The sequence below is a fragment of the Oncorhynchus mykiss genome, chromosome 5, assembly GCF_013265735.2.
Source record: "Oncorhynchus mykiss isolate Arlee chromosome 5, USDA_OmykA_1.1, whole genome shotgun sequence".
In the NCBI taxonomy this organism is placed as follows: domain Eukaryota; kingdom Metazoa; phylum Chordata; class Actinopteri; order Salmoniformes; family Salmonidae; genus Oncorhynchus; species Oncorhynchus mykiss.
In genome coordinates, this window is record NC_048569.1 from 65173710 (window position 1) to 65192237 (window position 18528).

Here is an 18528-nt window from a genome sequence, read left to right on the forward strand (position 1 = left end):
CTCGTACTTCGTCTATTTTGTTATCCAATGATTGTACGTTGGCTAATAGGACTGATGGTAGAGGCAGATTACCCACCTACGTCCCCGATATCTCAGTCTCTTTCTCCTGCTAATGACGGGGATAAGGGTCTTGTTGGGTGTCTGAGGTAAATCCTTTGCATTTGACTCGTTAAAGAAAAAATGTTCTTCCAGTACAGGGTGAGTAATCGCTGTCCTGATATCTAGAATCTATTTTCAGTCATAAGAGACAGTGGCAGAAACATTATGTACACAATAAGTTACAAATAACGTGAAAAAACACGAGGGACCGTGAAACGGCACCATCTCTTGTAAGTCTTTCATGGTAAGGTGTTGTATTCAGTGTATGTGACAAATAAAATGAATGTCAAGATGTGTTGACATGATCAAACACAGAATCAAACACAGTTTGTTTGCTAAGCAACATGTAGGTAGGCATCTGGATGGTAGACTTGTTCTCACTGAAGTGCATTATCCCTCATATACCAGTCGGAGTCACTGTTCAGTAAGGAATTGTTGGACTGTGGCTTCACATTTTATTTTAATGTATCTCTTTCTTTAGATTGATGGCATGACGTTAAAACGATGTTGATTCAAACATACCATTTTATTATTAACATTGAAACAAGGTCAAATAAAATATTTCTAATCAAATGTCATTTTTTATGTTTCTACTTGGAATTTTCAACGCAATTTCAACATATACATAGTTCTGATGATTATGTTGACATTAGATTGCTGTAACAACCTGTAACAATGTTTACAATGTTAGGCCTATGTGGTTTTAGCAGTGTTGGGGAGCAATGAACTACATGTTGTTCAACTAGTAATTCAACTACATTTTGCAGTAGCTTGGTGGTAGTTTAATAAAATTCAAATCTAGGTAGTAGTTAATAACTTTTTTCCATGTAGTGGTGTACCTAACTACTGGAACTACATATGACTATTTTTTTTATATAAAAAAAAATATGGGTGAAATAGGCAGTGCTTTCCTTTCTTTTTCGGCATCAGACCTGACTAATTCTCACTTGAAACATAGTTTTTGTGTTTAATAGGTTAAATGACACATTCTGTTAACATACGACCCCAAAGTGATCTGCTCTTGCAATTTATCGTCCATGACATTTCAGATTTACACATGATCATATTTCACAAAGTTGTTTTCAGGTAGTGAAATACTTTTTCAAAGTAATTTTAGTTAAGAAAACTAAACATTTTCTTCAGGGTAGCTTTAGTGTATTTTAACTTCTTCCAGTGTGAAGTAATTGGTAGCTTGGTAAACTATATTTTCAGAGTAGCTTCCCCAACATTGGATTTTAGAACGTGTAAATAGACATGTACATGTATAATGTTGTATTTATTTATCATGGACCACAGTTGTTTTGGAAACACATTTTACTCCAGTTGACTTTGATAGATCATGCATCTTGTCTCGTGTCTTTGAACATTCAACATTCAACACAAACAGAAAGACATTACAAGTGAATCTCCAAACCACGATGAGACACAACTATTTCACCAACAGTCTACATTTCCCAACCATTTACACAACAGACCATATAAAGGAAATAACATTGTCTTTAAGTAAAAAGTACTTCTCATATTGTGACTGTGTATAGCGAGGAGGTAATATAAAACAGAAAAATATCAATTTCAGAGCTTTTGGCTCTTCCTTATTGTTGAAATATTCTTAGGCTTTAATGTATTTCTGTCAAATTGTTCATCTCTGGTGATAGTATACCTATGCAGTTCTATACATTGAAATGCAAATAGACTGCAGTCTATCAAACGCAACTTCCTTTTTCTGTTGTCAAGGGGAAACTGCTTGAAAGAAACGTCTAGCTTCTCACACAGCTTCAAGAAGGAGACAGTAAAAGTGGACTCTTAACTTGCAGGTGAAAAACATCTGTATGCTTGGTGGCTGTCAATCCTCTCATTTTAAGGTAGGACATTTATTAACAGTCAGAACCAATAGAAAGAACGATGTGTTTTTAATTGAAGTGGGAGGTACAGACCAAGGGAAAACTGTTATAGTGTATGTCACGATTCTGAACCATAAAACAGAAGTCAGCTCACTGATGTTAATTGTGACTTTTAGTAATACACGCTTGAAATAGTAACACATTACCAACTTCATAAGATCGTAAAGACCACAACTTTAGCCTTCATCAGTAAAACATCACAATATCATACTAACTGACCATGCTCTCCACCATAGTGAGAATGATGTCCAACCATTCATATGGACCACACCTCTGTAAGACCAACATGTCGGAGGAGGTGAGGCTGTTCCAGAGGGTTGTGTACAGCCCCGTGTTTTTGCTGGGTCTGGCCCTGAACCTCTCTGCTCTGACGGTGTTCTACCGTAAGAGAGCCAGCTTTACAGACACACACATCTACATGCTCAACCTGGCTGTGGCCGACTGTGCCCTCATCACCTTCCTGCCCTTCAGGATCTACCACACCTTCTTCAGCATTACCTCTCCTGGCCTCTGTGCTGTTCTGGTTCTCATTCATTTCACCAACATGTACGCTAGTATTTTCACTGTTACTGCTATCAGTGTTCAGAGATTCATCGCCATTCAGTTTCCCTTTCACTCCAGGAGAATGGGCTCCAAGAAGAAAGTGGCTGTTGTAGTGTGTGTGATGATATGGGTGACTATTGTGGTCCTATGTGTGATATTCAGGGAGCACAATAGACCTGCGCACAATCTGGCCTGCTTTGAGAGGGAATTCCATTTGTTTCAACTGGGCTACATTCTGTCTCTGGAGATATTGGGATATGTGGTTCCTCTTCTCACAATGCTGCTTTGTTCATGTCAGACAATCTGCACTCTGCTGGCCTACAAGGACATGCACTCATATAAGGACAACAGAAAAAGTATTAGAATAATATCAGCCAATTTGGTAGTCTTTTTCATCTGTTACACTCCTATCCATATGGCATTTTTCATGAATTTATATGTTGCCTACAAAGTCCCCACTGACTGCCAACAGTATCATTTGATGCATAACTTTTATCATGTCTCAGAATGGATTGCCACAACAAACTGCTGTTTAGATGCTATTGGATATTTCTTCTTGGTAAAGGAGTTCCGCAAGGAACTGATCCCAGGGAAGACAGTGCAAAGAGAGAATCGAGACTCTCCAGAGAGAATTGCTCTCTCTAGAAACGAATAGGAATTGAGAGGAATTATCAGCTACTGTATATTCTGTTTTGGCCTAGTGAATGCTGTCACTTGAAAAATCATAAAAAATCTGATGGTTATACAGATATATGAATTATATACATATTTTCCAGCTGTGTAGGTGTCTGGTGTCGTCTTTTTTGAACAACTGGGTAGTTTATGTTAAAAACTGTTCTGTTTTTCTGGACTTAACTTTTGGCAGGCTATTGTCTCCCCCCTTGTGTTCAGGCTGGTCATCACACCCTGCTTTATGCTAAAATACATTCACATTTATATTGAACGATAGATATTTACATTGTTTATATTGAATGATCAATATTGACATTATTTATATTGGATAATGGATATTGACATGGCTTCTAAAATCAGAAAAAAATTATAAAAATGATATACAGTTGAAGTCAGAAGTTTACATACACTTAGGTTGGAGTCATTAAAACTTGTTTTTCAACCAAACTATAGTTCTTGCAATTCGGTTAGGACATCTACTTTGTGCATGGGACAAGTCATTTTTCCAACAATTGTTTACAGACATATTATTTCACTTATAATTCCCTGTATCACAATTCCAGTAGGTCAGAAGTTTACATACACTAAGTTGACTGTGCCTTTAAACAGCTTGGAGAATTCCAGAAAATGATGTTGTGGCTTTAGAAGCTTCTGATAGGCTAATTGACATCATCTGAGTCAATTGGAGGTGTACCTGTGAATATATTTCAAGGCCTACCTTCAAACTCAGTTCCTCTTTGCTTGACATCAGGAATGGTCCAAAATTCACCCAACTTATTGTGGGAAGCTTGTGGAGGGCTACCTGAAACGTTTGACCAAAGTTAAACCACTTAAAGGCAATGCTACCAAATACTCATTGAGTGTATGTAAACTTCTGACCCACTGGGAATGTGATGAAAGAAATAAAAGCTGAAATAAATCATTCTCTCTACTATTATTCTGACATTTCACATTCTTAAAATGAAGTGGTGATCCTTACTGGCCTAAGACAGGAATGTCAGGAATTTTGAAAAACTGAGTTTAAATGTATTTGGCTAAGGTGTATGTAAACTTCCGACTTCAACTGTACACTCAACATTGAAAGAGAGTCATGTACACTGAGTGAACAAAATGTTAATGTCACATTCCTAATATTGAGTTGCACTGCCGAAAGCGCTCCACAGGGATGCTGGCCCATGTTAATTCCAATGCTTTCCACAGTTGTGTCAAGTTGGCTGGATGGACCATTTTTGATACACACAGGAAACTGTTGAGTATGAAAAACCCAGTGAAAAACCCAGCAGCGTTGCAGTTCTTGACACAAACCGGTGCACCTGGCTAGGGCGTCACGAAATTTCGTCAGCCGGTGATTGTCAAGTAAATAACTGTCCATCTCACGGTAATTGACCGTTAATTAACAAACATATTTAGCACCTCCTGGCTTCCACACACAGCCTACAAGCCACTGATGCAGACCTTGGGAACATTTACATTTTAAAAAGTATAATAAATCCATGAAATATACCCTGCACCTTCACAATAAATCCATTATTTATTTTAGAAAGGTCTAAGGAAACATGATATGAAGAAAATGTTGTCTATTTCTGAAGAACAGAATAGTATACTCTGAGTTGTCCTTATGTCAGGCCCTGATCTGGCTATGCCATATGGCTGTGGGCTACACTAGTTCATTAAGCAGACAAGATTTGTTTAGAATTCCGTGGCATTAAAAAAAAAAAAAAAAAAAAAAATATATATATATATATATATATATATATATATATATATATATATATATATAATTTTATAGTATGAGGAACAAAATTGAACAAAGCTGAATAAAATAGAAAGGATATTTTCTCCAAATGATTTGAGGGAGTGCGCACATGCGGCTATTTTGTGTTGAGTGGTTAACAAAGAAATAGGTACTCCTAAATTTAGATTTATTATTTTAACCTTAGTTGTTCTACGTTGGGCAAATGTTGGGCTATATGTTTTGATTTTTAGTACATTTTAAGGCTGCATGATGTGACTCTAATGATGATTTGAAAAAGGTTGCTTGAAAGACATGAGCTCTACTTTGTTTTTTTTTGCGCAGGCTGTACACACATCAGTCTCTCACTCACAATTTGACAACCACTTGGTAATGCCTCAAATTTCCTAGCGGCATTTCCTTTGTGTGGCCATGATGCACCCTAAAATAATCTATGCCTTTTGCAGACAGTGGCCGTTGTTCCCATCTCCCTGAGCGCTGCATACTCCGAAGCACCTATCACTCACATGGCTCTCCATCAGGAGATCGGGTCTTTCTCACAGGCTACAAGTGAAGACAGACACTTCAGGGATGCAACTCTGCACGTCCTTATCCAATTCCGAGGCGCATATTGAAGATATTAGAAGAACTGTCCACATTTACTTTGTGTCAGCCAACAAGATGAGTAGGCCTAACAAAAGCACTAGCCTATGTCAATCTACTATCCCTCATAGTACAAAAGTTGACCTATTCTATTCACCTGTTCTATTCTGTGCGAGAAATAAATATTCCAACAAGTAGTCTGGGACAGTTATGGGACGCAATAGATCCCAAATTAATACAACAACTAGCATCAAAAAACGTTTTTACGCATTAAGGCTGAAGCAACAGATCAGAACATTTAGTTTAAAATGTTAATGAACTATTTGGCTATTTCTTCACATTATAAGCGCAGCAATGCGCACACTGCAGTAGGCTATAAGCACAATGTAACGGTTGTCTTGGGAAGAAGGAGAGGACCAAAGTGCAGCGTGGTTAGTGTTCATCTTTTTAATAAGAAACTGAACACTTCAAAAATACAAAACAACAACGTGACAACCGAAACAGTTCTCTGGTGCAGACACACAAAGACTGAAAATAACCCACAAAACACAAAGGAAAACCGGCTACCTAAATATGGTTCTCAATCAGGGACAATGATAGACAGCTGCCTCTGATTGAGAACCATATCAGGCCAAACACAGAAATAGAAAATATAGAAAAACTAACATAGACTGCCCACCCCAACTCACGCCCTGACCATACAAAATAAAGACAAAACAAAGGAGTAAAGGTCAGAACGTGACACACAAATGTTTCATTACTGGGAAAACACTATTAACAAAAGTGACCACAAATGAGATTATGCATGTAATGCTTTTATTCTAAAGGTGCATTTTTATGGTGAAAATGATCTTCCCCAAACTTGAAACTCACACATTGCTTGTATGCCAGTTAGACTCTACACCCCTTGTAGAGCGAATTAATGTGCTTCATTTTAGTCATTCATTTGGCAATGTCCACACTTATATTGATTGGGTAATTCTATAGTCCTTTACTGGATGTGTTGTTGTCAAGCTTACTGTACATCTGTCCGGCCCTCTGTGCTTGATTGTGATTGGTGCCTGAAAGCAAACAGATAGAACATTAAACAGAATGACCTTTTCCTTCTCTCTCTCAGAGGTGCCTGATAAATATGTCAGATAGATGGGCCTCAAATTGCACACTGTGTCTTGTATCATGTTCATGATGTTAACACCATTCAGCCATGTAATGAATGCAAAAAGACAAGGTGTGGCTGGAATCTGAATACACAGAACAGGGCTGTGAAGCTGTGAGTTAGCCTGCAGTGAGCTCAGCTGTGGGTCAACCTGACAGTGTCCGCTGGGCTGGCATTGGTCCAATCCATTAATGAATCAGATTCATCACATGAATGTGCCCCTGGCTCAGCTGATTGATTTTAAGATTTATGATAACGTGATGGCCAGCAAGGTGGCGGAGGGAGGGAGGACTCCAGCTCCAGGACTCCAGGGCTCCAGCTCCACACTGCAGCACCAGGGGCTGAGGACCCATAAAGCAGCACCAGGGAATGGGCGGCTCTGACAGGCCTCACAGCCCCTTTACCTGTCAACTGATGTGTTACTGTCTTATACACTCCCCTGAGAGGGAGAGATGTGCTCATATCATTAATACTGACAAAGCTATTTGAGTTTATTTCTATTATTCATTTGGATGCTTTTCGATGGTAATCCTCAGAATTGTCAACAATGGTATTACTCATGTTGGAAAAGTGGAGGACCACACTGGACTGCCATGGCATACGAAGAGGTATGGTCCAGGCCATGCCAAAGGCCGTTGATGGACCAACACCACCATCTGCTGGACAGGGAGGGTATTTTCAGACAACGCCATAGCTACAAAGAGAAGTGTACTAATGTATTTGACACAAGTGACAGCAAAGTATTCATTTTTGTGTTTTATTTAACCTTAATTTAACTAGGCAAGTCAGTTAAGAACTCATTCTTATTTACAATGGCGGCCTACCCCGGCCAAACCCTAACCTGGACGACGCTGGGCCAATTGTGCGTCGTCCTAAGGCCAGTTGTGATACAGCCTGGAATCTAACTAGTGTCTGTAGTGACGCCTCTAGCACTAATATGCATTGCCTTAGTCCGCTGGTCCACTCGGGAGTTTAGAGAATGCCAAGAGTGTGTAAAGCTGTAATCAAGGCAAAGGATGGCTACTTTGAAGACTCTGAAATCTGTAATATATTTTTGATTTGTTTAACACTTTTTGGTTACTACATGATTCCATATGTGTTATTTCATAGTTTTGATGTCTTCAGTATTATTCTACAATGTAGAAAATAGTTTTTTTTTTAAACAAAAAACTGTCCAAACTTTTGACGGGAACTGTATATATACATATATCCTTGAGGAGGAGAATAAATAGTCAAAATAACTGGAGTAAAAGAAGATACAAGAAGATAGGTAATGTCTGAGTGGTTTATTAGAATAAGAAAGTTGACAGAGAGCAAAGTCTCCATGCTAAGTGACAGGCAGAGCTGAGGACAATGTTGAAATGGTGTTCAACTGCTGAAGGGTGTGTGTGTGTGTGTGTGTGTGTGTGTGTGTGTGTGTGTGTGTGTGTGTGTGTGTGTGTGTGTGTGTGTGTGTGTGTGTGTGTGTGTGTGTGTGTGTGTGTGTGTGTGTGTGCAGTTGTTTGAGGGTGCATGCATGTGTTTGTGTGATGGACAGATTTGCAGACACAAGCACACACACTTGCATGTACTGTATAAATTCACACGTTGCTACTTCTGTACACACAGAGGCTGTGTCATGCAGCTACTGCACTTAAATTACATTTAAGCATTGATATTATGTACACACAGGGACACACTGTGTCATTTAATGACAGCGTCCCTGGTCACAGGCAGGGACAGACAGCCTCTGGTGAGAGCCACAGGACTGCAGGAGTCTGTCACTGTAGCAGGAGACTCGACTCTGGAGGAGTGGAAAAGTGGGAAAGTTCTCTTTGTTGTGATTCCAGTCTGTATCACCTCCTCCTCTCCTCCTCTCCTCCTCTTCTCCTCCCAGACACAACTTAGACACAGCACAGGCATCAGAGTGGGAGAAAATACTGAGATGCTGTTCACAGTACAGAATCTTCATCAGGATCATCTTCATCATCATCATCAAACTCACACACCAAAGAGGAAATAGAAAATCCAATACAACAAATCCCAAAAACTCAAACCAAATATTACCACAGAAACAGACAAAAAAAAAACATGACAAGAATGATCAGTGCAGACTAAATAGAATGCTCTCTACAACTTTACAAAAATGCTAACATTTTTTTGTGCTTATCTTTCGATGATAAATATGTCTGCTGCCCGTGTTTATTCCTCAGCAGATTGGGTTACATGTCTTCTTATTTGGTTTGAGTCTTTCTAGAGTATCTCATCCTGGCATTGGCAGTTTCTGGCTGGGGGGCATTAGCTAAATCACTGGGTTACTCAGGAAAACAAGCCAACAACAAACAATGACATGGTCTCAGGGACACACACAGTCCATGATATTTATACACACAGATCAGGTCATGTGGGTTGGGGGTGGGTGGTGGGGGGGCTACATATCATGTCCAGCAGAAAGTAATGGCTGCCAAAGAAAGCAATTTACTGCATTAGCGGATTTGCAAATGTAGATAAAGGGTTAAAACATTTAAAAACTGATTTCAAAAGAACAAAGATTTTTGAGCGCTTCACAGTAAATTACCCAGATTTCTCATTCTGGTGTTGACACATTTAAAACTACCTCTGTTTGATTGTAGCTGCTAATACAACATATAGAGAGGGAAAGGCTGATTGTGTGTCTGTGTCTGTTTGTCTGTCTGTGTGCAAGCCTGAAGGGTTGTATTATGGGGAACCACAGATTCCTTAACTGTTTAGTCATGGTGGACTAAGATAATCATGTGTGGCTTTTCCAACGAGCAAATCCATGGGTCTGAGCCACAAGTTTGGCCTCCCTCCTCCCTGGCCTGGGGATAACAGCAGATCGTAATTCAATTGCATCCTGAATTTGATTAGGGCGCAGTGTGTGTGTCTGAGTGTGTGTATGTTTATGTGTGTGTAACTGTGATTGTGTGTGTATGGGGGGATAGCTGCAGAGGAGAGTGGGTGCCCGTCACCCTCTTGATGTGTCTTTTGCTAATCTTCTCAGGGGCTCATCACACCATTAGGGGCTGGGATGTACTTTGCCTAATCAAGCATGCTTAGTGAAACAGTGTAAGAGCTGGAGCACGCCTGGCTGGGCAGGCAGAGTAGGCCTCATTCACTCACTGCACTGAGGGGACACCACTGGCTGGGAGAAAAAGAGGAGATGAGAGGGGGCACCAGGGGTCCACTATTGCTTCAAGGCCCCATGCTCTCAACCAACACTCCTCTCAGGGCTATAATGGAGATAGGAGGATGACGACGACAACGTGGAGGAGTGGTTTTGTCTACTACAGTATGGAATGTACTATTTCAATATACTCCCCAATCCACCCGACTACTTTACTCATCCATGGCAACACTCACTACTAATGCACTTCAAGTACACAAAAACCAACACACTCACATGAAGGCACACATGCATACACACTCATTCAGTTGTTGCTTTGTCTCCCTGGACTCAGCCATGAGTGGGCATTTTTACCCAGCTAGATCATGTGTTTACACTCCAGGAATCTCTTTTAGTATTCTACCTCAGTGGTTTAGCCCTTTACATTAAGATAAACAAATCCACCATCGAACCTGGCTCCTCTCCTCAGCTCACCACACAGCTGGCTTTCTATACAAGGCCAGGCCTCCCCTCTATCTGCTCCCCCTGTTTCAGAGCAGCTCTGAATGTAGCCATAGCTTTGTATTTAAGCCCTGCTAAGATTTATGTTCATGCTCTCTGGCTCTGTTGTGTGTTTCTCTAACACCACTCTCTGCCAGTCCTACCCAGATCAGCCCAGCCTCTGCTCCTCCCATGCCCCTCCAGCTCCATCTCTCTCCAGCTCTCCTCCTCTGCTCCTCCCAGCCCACAGACCCACTAATGAAGCCAGTCTATGCGCTTCCATGCGTGTTGCCGACCAGCGCTCAGGGTGAGGGTGCAGTTAACACTGATTTGTGAATGTTGGGGGATTGCGGCAGAAATCACTCAGATAATGGCTACCGGGTGAGAGAACTAGGGGGAGAACAAGGAGATTATGGACAACTTCCGCTGTAGCCTGAAATAGAGCAACATCCACAAACACAAGTCATGACACGGATGAAAAAACACGAGCCACCGGATCTACAGACAGGGGAGTGAGCAGAGAGGCAGACAAAAGGAGAACATCAAACAGAGAGCGAGAGAGAGCGGAGGGAGACAATCCACGCCCATATAGTTCTACTTTGCTTTGTTGAGCCAATGTCCCTTGTGTATAGATGCTGAAAGGCAGGGATATAGAAGTGATAGCAGTCTGAATGATGCAAGTCTCCCAGCCCCAGCCCTATCGGCCCATCCCTGGCCTACCACCCTGACTGGTCCCAGCCCCAGTCCCAAACGGTGCCAGTGTCTGTGAGAGGGCCCGAGGGATGGGCAGGGGGGCGCTGCTGTCCTCATTGATATTCCGCTGGGCTGGGGCACTGGGTTTGCCCCTCCGGCCCTGACTCGTAACGGCTATTTGTTGCAGCCATCTCCTCCTGCTCCGGGGCACAAAGAAGCTCAGTGTCAGGGAGAGGAGCCTGAATGGAACTCCCCAGTGGTAGGGCCCTGGGCCCGCTAACCCCCACAGTCAGGCTCACATTCCCCTACATGGGCTATGTACTCTTCTCTCCTGTCCGCTGGCCTGCCGGGTAGCCCAGGCCTCAGGTCAGGTCACATAGATCCAGGGAGAGACAGACAGAGAAGGAGGAAGGGAGTGGGAGGGACAAGGTTGTCTTATACCACTGTGCCCTCTGACTGTCTTTCGCTGTTCCCTCCACTTCTCCAAGGAAACACAGAGATATTAAGGTACCATCCTCTCTTATCGCCTCCCTGCTGGTTTTTGTCCCCTCCACCTTGACATGTTCAAGTCCAGTGCTGTTGTTGCTAGATCTGGGCTGCAGACTGGGGGAGGAAACCTTTACAAGGCCTGATTAGAAACACATAATAGAGCATTAGAAACACACTAGCAATGTGTGCTTTTTCCATGATTGTTAACACAACGGGATGGATCGTTGACATCATTATCAAGCTTATTCCAATAAGAAGATCCAGTGTGTTGTATGCCCACATTAAGACAGGAACCCTTTCCCATACTGCATGATCCAGTGCCCCTGGCATTGCTAATATCTATCAAACACAAGCTGACTGTTAGAGCTGACTGATAGAGCTGACTGATAGAGGTGGCCAGAAAAAACAAACAAGGAAAAACACATGGTTGTCTGCTGGATGCTGGCACAAAAGCAAAGCAGAAATAAAAATGTCACACCCAAAGAATGACTTGCAGAGCACAATATAGTAGAATGAGACCTTTCACAACTGGAACTGAGCTAAATTATCAGTGAAGCGGTTCTCATTTCTTTTTGTTTTTCCTTTTTCACAAAATGTCCCTTCCCTTGCACCCCTTCCTAGTCCTTGAGGTTGGTTTTATGGTGTCCAGTCCATGCTCTGTGGGTTAAACCACGTAAGGAGCAGAGGGGTGCACCTCTCAGGGTGATAGCAGAGCTGCAGCCATGAGGAGAATAACCTCCTCTCTTTAACTCTCTCTCTCTCTTTCTCTCTCTAAACTGCTGGCTTCTGGAGACCTAGTCTCTTCAGTCAGTTAGTCAGTCAGGCTTCACGCCGGGGATGTCAGAACATTGAATGACAGTGAGAGAGGACAGACAGGACAGGATTCGGGAAGGGAGAGTGAGTCTGAGGGGTATTCCAGTTGCTGAGGGGAAATGGGTTTCAGAGAGGGGGGTTCATTGCGCTCTTCTCCTCACTGGCCACTAGGGGTAGGCTCGCCCACGCTCTTTCCCATTAGGTGACTGAAGTCGGCAAGGCCGTGGTGGTTGGCCCGGATCAGGCCCGGGCGCTGGGAGGGGTAGGGCGCTCCGTTTTTGCTGTTATAGTTGAGTCCCTCGTGAGTCCAGCGGGGAGGCTCCCCAAAGTCCATCTGGGTGCTGGGGGCTGAGACCACCCTCCTGCGGTCTGGGGAGTCCTGTGGCGTGGCTGGGTAGTTGTATTCACCTGCAGAGTTCCTCAGGGTGGTCCTGGGTTGTCCCCCATGTGGCTCCCGGTTGCTGGCGAGGACCAGGTAACGTGTTCGCTCTGTGTTGGGGGGCCCCACATCCCCTGGGCCCTCGTGCCTGCCACCTCTCTCCTGCAGGAACTTGGAGCTCAGGTAGATGACGGAGTTGGCTGGGCAGGGCATGCCCACTGAGGTGAGGAAGGTCTGGCTCTGTTCCCAGTCTACATCTCTCATGCTGGGTGGAGGCCTTTTCTGCTGCAGGGGGGTCTGTTCTGGAGTAGGTAGGCCTGGATCCATCTCTCCTTTAGGCCAGCCGTTGGGCATTACGAACGGGTTGTCTGCCTGAGAATGTGACCGGGGTCTCTCGCTGCCACTGGTACGTGTCACGCTCATCACTGAGCCGCTCCGGCCCTGACCCAGCATGTTCTGCTCCTTGTCCCCTTTACGGCTCCTGTTGGCTCCTGCCCCTCGTGTGCGGTGGCGATGACTCATGATCCAGCAGACAGCCAAGCCCGACAGCACCGCCCCCGTGGCGAAAGCTGAGACTGCAGACACAACCAGCAGGTTGACTGACACCAGACCATCTGGCTCGTCAATGAAAGACTCCTGCAGGAGACCTACAGACGAAGAGAAAGACAGACAGATGAACAGAGACACAGAAAATGCTGTCAATAAGTCAGTGGATACAGTAGATATGTGAAAGAGGGTTCAGACACTCCTGGGGAACAATGATGTTGAAGAAAAAAATACATTATAAAACAACACATTTCTGCATTTAGCCTTCATCGGGGTTCTAAAGTCAGTAGACAGAGCACAGTTAACATCATCTCAGCTCTAGCCTTAGTAAAGTGGGAGATTACAGCTTGAGAAAGTGGCCTATTTCCCTGTGCCTCAGTGGGTGGGGAGGAATGCTCTTCTGCGAAGATATGCTATTGGTGTAACGGCTAATTGTGTTCATTACCTAAAGTGGATGGTGATTTTAATGGCTGTAATAACTGTCTTCCTGATTGAGAACATCTCCCAACCCCGAAGCGTTGCGGAACATTTACTTTGCAGCCGAAGATGCCTGTACATTCCGGAATTAAAGGGATAGTCCGGGACTCTGGGAAGTGGATAAAGGGCTTCATTGAACTATCCCTTTAAAATCGAACTATCCCTTTAATAGTGAGTAATTGCTTTAAGTTGCATACTGTATTAACACATGAACTTCACAAAGTTATTTTCTTCTAACGGCATGAGAAATGATTTTTAAAAATACAATCACATCTGAAAGAGGACTACGAAAATATGCTTATTTTCCCTGCAAAGAACTTGAGAGAAGCTCCTCTGGAGAACGGAATATATGAATTACTAAAGCAGTGGAAAAACAGCAGAGCACAAAGCTGCTGCCATGGATCAATTAAGAAAATGTCAGGAGAAAACTTGTTCTTTGCAAAGCAAGCACCAGGGACAATACCAATAGAAAACAAAGAGCTTACTCCCAGCCAGAGGAGGAAATGAGGAAAAAACTATGAAAGAGTCAGCGAGAGAAAGACAGAGAGGGAGACAGAGTGTGTGAGAGAGAGAGAGAGAGAGAGAGAGAGAGAGAGAGAGAGAGAAAAAGAGAGAGAGAGAAAAAGAGAGAGAGAGAGAGAAAAAGAGAAAGAGAGCGAGAAAGAGAGGGAGAGAGAGAAAGAAAAGAGAGAGAGGAAGAACGAGACAGAGGGAGAGAGGAAGAGCGAGAGAGAGGGATAGAGAGAGAGGAGAGAGGGATGAAGAAAGAGAAAAGAGGCCTTCAGCAAACTACTGCAATATAGGCCCCAGACAAACAGTAAATGTTTCTTAAATTACTAGAACAGCAAAGGGATGGTGATGGGTGTGTCAGGGAGATAAGATAAGGCCCATAGATGGATGTAATTAATGGATGTTGGGAGCCACTAATTCACCCCGCAAAGAAGGCAGAGAAAGAACATGCCAGAATGCAGGGAGCAGAGGTCTGCTTTAACCAAACATACCTTTATCATCTGACAAATTTATTGTAATGGAGACAAATGGCAATAATTAGGAGCAGGTAGGAGAAACTAGCTAGTAGCTAATTAGTGGGTTTTGGGGCTTGGCGAGGCAGAGTATTATTCTCCATGCGTTGACACGAGGCAGGGAATGGGGACGGCCTACATTAAAAACCATAACAATAGAAGGTGCGAATTGAAAGACCACAGTGAAACGGATTTAGTGCTAATCAAGTTGCCATCTTGGTCAATCTAGGTCCTTTTATAATCTAATTAGTGTTTGATCACTTATTTAATAGACCTTGGAAATACATGGCGGATTGCTGGGTACCATAGTTACAGTGAGTGAAATATGTGTTGTGTGTCTATTGCATCTTCAACTATAGAGTGGATAACCACAAAGTACCTGTATGGGTTTTTGGTTTCATATTAATGTGACTGATTTTCCCTTGTACTTCCCTCTATCTGTCACATAGAGAGCTCATCATTCTGCTGTCTAAGCATAGTCCTTCCCATTGTGCTTGTGTTTTCTGCTAAACACTCATTTATCTCTCTCTCTATCTCAACATATCCCTGATCATTCATCACCCGGCCAGCCTAAAAATATTCCTGATTCATACACTATTTATTTTCTCTTTTCGGACCAATATTCAACTTGAATTCACTGCCAGTATCTATTACATTATTCTGGAAAGTACTGTGCTCCTAAATGATGATGTTCAGTGGCAGCCAGGCAGCAGCGAGAGACAGTGGAAAAAATGACATTGTCAGGATATGGCACTGCTGTCATATTTATTTACTGTGGCCTCTGTTTTTATTCCTAAACCAATGAGGTAATGAATTGGTTCATGGGTTTGGTAATTCCTAAAAACCACAAGCCTTGATGGCTCTCTAACAACTTTGAACCCTAATTTCATCCACATCTGGAAATGTTCATACTTCACTTACACTGAGGAGGAGTTCCCATTCCTTTTTCCCTTTCACATTTCTCCCTGAAAATGGAACATCAGATTCAATTCTGTACGGTGCAATAACACGCTGTCGTCTCGGTGTGGGGAGAGGTTGTGATGAGCGTCTGTGTTCCCACACCTCAACTGGAGAATACGGCGAGGAGGGTTGCCCTTTCCTGGTAATGATACTGAACCACCATTGAAATGCATCCTCCCTATCTGGAGCAGCATCATTCTCCTCCCATTCAGACCCAATGTCTCCTTTTTTCTCCTCACAGAGAGACGATGCACATCGCACTCTGAAAGGCCTAGGCCATTAGTGATTGTCGCCTTTGGAGCCACTCTGCTTTGTGTCAATGGCTGGGGGAGACAAAGCAGCTGGAGCAGGGAGGGGTGAAGAGGGAGGAGAGGGGAGGGGGACAGGTCTCTCTCTCTGTCCCACCGGGCTGACAGCAACCCTCTCCTCGCCGACTCACTTATTAAACCTTAATGGAAGCCGCCCTGACTGTCAGCCTGACGAACACTGAGCACGTCTTGGGCTTGCAGCTCCAATTACAAGAGAACAACACTGAGGCAGGAGCAGCCTAGTTAGTGGAGGAGATGGGGAGGAATGGGCCAGGCGGAGGGATATGGCGCTATGAAGGCAGACTAACTAACTGCCATGTGTTTGTGCTTCTTTCAGGGGGTAGTCACCAAGCTACGGAGCTCACACCTTTCAGTCTTTCATTTCTATGTTGCGGTTAATCTTCCCCATTTCTCTCTCCATTTGTCTGCAGCCACCGTCTTCTGTTCCCTCGCTTCCCTGATCTTCTCCTCCTCTCTCCTCTATTCCAGTGGCATGTCCTTTAATCTCTCTCTCGCGCTCCTTCTCTCTCTCTCGCTCCATCTCCAGGGATATATATCCCTCTGATTCCTTCCCTCCATTCCTCCACCCTCCATCTCAACCCTGCCTCGCACCCTCCTGCCCTCTCCCCCATGGACCCTGGCTCGGAGTAGCCCAGCCTAATGAAAAGCCACAGTGGCCCTGGCTCTTGGTTAAGATTCCCTTCATTAAAACACTGGCAGTGTATGGATTTGCTCTGCCCATGCTTGCAAATTGGCTGGCATTTTAGTGGTGGGGTTATTGATTTTCAAACCCAACATGGTGTCAGTGAGGCCGGGTATGCGGTGACTGGAAACATGCAGTTATTAACTGTGATGCTGCCTGCTGCAGTGTAGGGGGATAGAAACTACTGTACCAGCGAGTGGGTTGGCTCACACATGAAACACATCCTACTTTCAAACTACAGCACAAAAGCAGCAACACACTCCCGATGGACATGCATATGACACAAACATATCTGAGGTTGAGTGGGACTGACATTATCGGTGTTATAGAATGATCTGAGGGACTTTGATCTAGGAACCTACTGTTTCTCTGCATGGCAATGTATTTGTATGTACCCTGTGCATGCACGTGTCAGTGCATGTGTGTACTGTATATATGGACGAGATTGTGTGTGTGTGTGTGTGTGTGTAATAGATGAGAATAAGGGACTGCACTCATGGTTCAGTGATTTAGCTCATCATCCTCTCTCTCTTTATCTTGCTACCATTCTTTCTCTCTCTGTTAAAAGACAGACTACAGGCTCTATCTTGCTACTTTCTCTCTTTGTCTCTATTTTTCTTTCTCTGTCTTTCTCTCGCTCCCTCTTACTCTGTTGGAAGTCTGCAGGCTCTTTCTGGGTCGCTCTCTCTCCCTCTTAACCTCTTCCTCTCTCTCTCGCTCTCCTGCTGTAATCTGGGTCCCCCTCCTCCACTGCTCTTCAGTCAGACAAATTGGAGTCTGAGCCTTGCTACACCATAAACACTGTGTTTACTCATAGGGCTGGTGGACATGGCATTTATAGTTCCTCTGACCACATTACCAAGGTAGAGTAGTGACTGAGTGAGATTCCTGGAGGTTGTGTAGAACCTTATAAGGTCTGGTCTGAGGTGCCTTTACTGATCAATATGGTAAAACATTTATGAACCCCAGCATGTGTTTTCAATTAAAATTCCATAGCATTTCCACAGAAATCTGCTATTGGAATCAGGCTTCCACATTTCTATTAGACATATTAAAGTTTTACTTATTAAGGTAGCTAATTCTGTTCTAATTGCATCCACTCAGTAGTCCACTGTGCTGCTACAATGCCCACTCTGCTGCTTGGGGTAAATGATAGGGTACAGATGATTTATTTAAAAAAATATATATATTTTACCTTTATTTAACTAGGCAAGTCAATGACGGCCTAGGAACAGTGGGTTAACTGCCTGTTCAGGGGCAGAATTACAGCTTTGTACCTTGTCAGCTCTGGGATTTGAACTTCTGGTTACTAGTCCAATGCTCTAACCACTAGGCTACCCTGCCACCCCAATAAGGGTGTGTTAAATTCATATCCATTGCAGGAAGTTAGTTCCCTCCCATGCTGTGGACAATTTGTTGAGCGGGAAACCATCAGTCAGTTAAGTGGTTCGTTTGTGTTATACAAAACATGATATCTTATTTTAATACATTCTAACCTTGCTTTTCATATCACGCCTCAGCCTTTTGCAACAACTTAACAAGGCGGATGCTGTTAGCACTTTCAGCTGCATTCAATGTAAATAAAACAGCTGTGCTGTGGATTGTTTTTTAGAGAAGTGTGTCTCGGAGGGATGCCGTTTCCAATAACACCCTGTAGCCTACGATTATGGTTGTGGCTGGCGTTGGGTAGTCATTTATATCCTCAATTTAGCTGTAAAGGAAAAGAACACCGTATAAACTATTAATAAATATTCAGGAGATACGTCACAGGCAATAAATTATAAACCTGGGCCGTGTTATTAGTCTAACGATCCACCGGGAGTTTCAA

General features: G+C 43.3%; 2 protein-coding genes across 4 annotated transcripts in view; one reads left to right on the forward strand and one right to left on the reverse strand.

Moving 5' to 3' along the window:
* Positions 1-1468: 1468 nt before the first annotated feature.
* On the forward strand, positions 1469-3652 carry LOC110522880 (G-protein coupled receptor 55-like). The gene is made up of 2 exons (XM_021601331.2): positions 1469-1961; positions 2237-3652. Exon 2 carries the CDS (start codon positions 2242-2244, stop codon positions 3196-3198), a length of 957 nt encoding a protein of 318 aa, XP_021457006.2. The 5' UTR covers positions 1469-1961; positions 2237-2241; the 3' UTR covers positions 3199-3652.
* A 4325-nt stretch (positions 3653-7977) lies between these two features.
* The window catches only part of sema6bb (sema domain, transmembrane domain (TM), and cytoplasmic domain, (semaphorin) 6Bb), a 151488-nt gene continuing 140937 nt past the window's right edge, over positions 7978-18528 (reverse strand). For all 3 annotated transcript variants that reach the window (XM_036978094.1, XM_036978093.1, XM_036978092.1), the window contains exon 17: positions 7978-13331. In XM_036978094.1, the coding sequence (XP_036833989.1) occupies positions 12463-13331 (869 nt within the window). In that variant the 3' untranslated portion in view covers positions 7978-12462. The remainder of the gene's footprint in view (positions 13332-18528) is intronic.

Coding starts and splice junctions, on each gene's coding strand:
- LOC110522880 (XM_021601331.2), top strand. CDS start 2,242: ATGATGTCCAACCATTCATATGGACCACACCTCTGTAAGACCAACATG.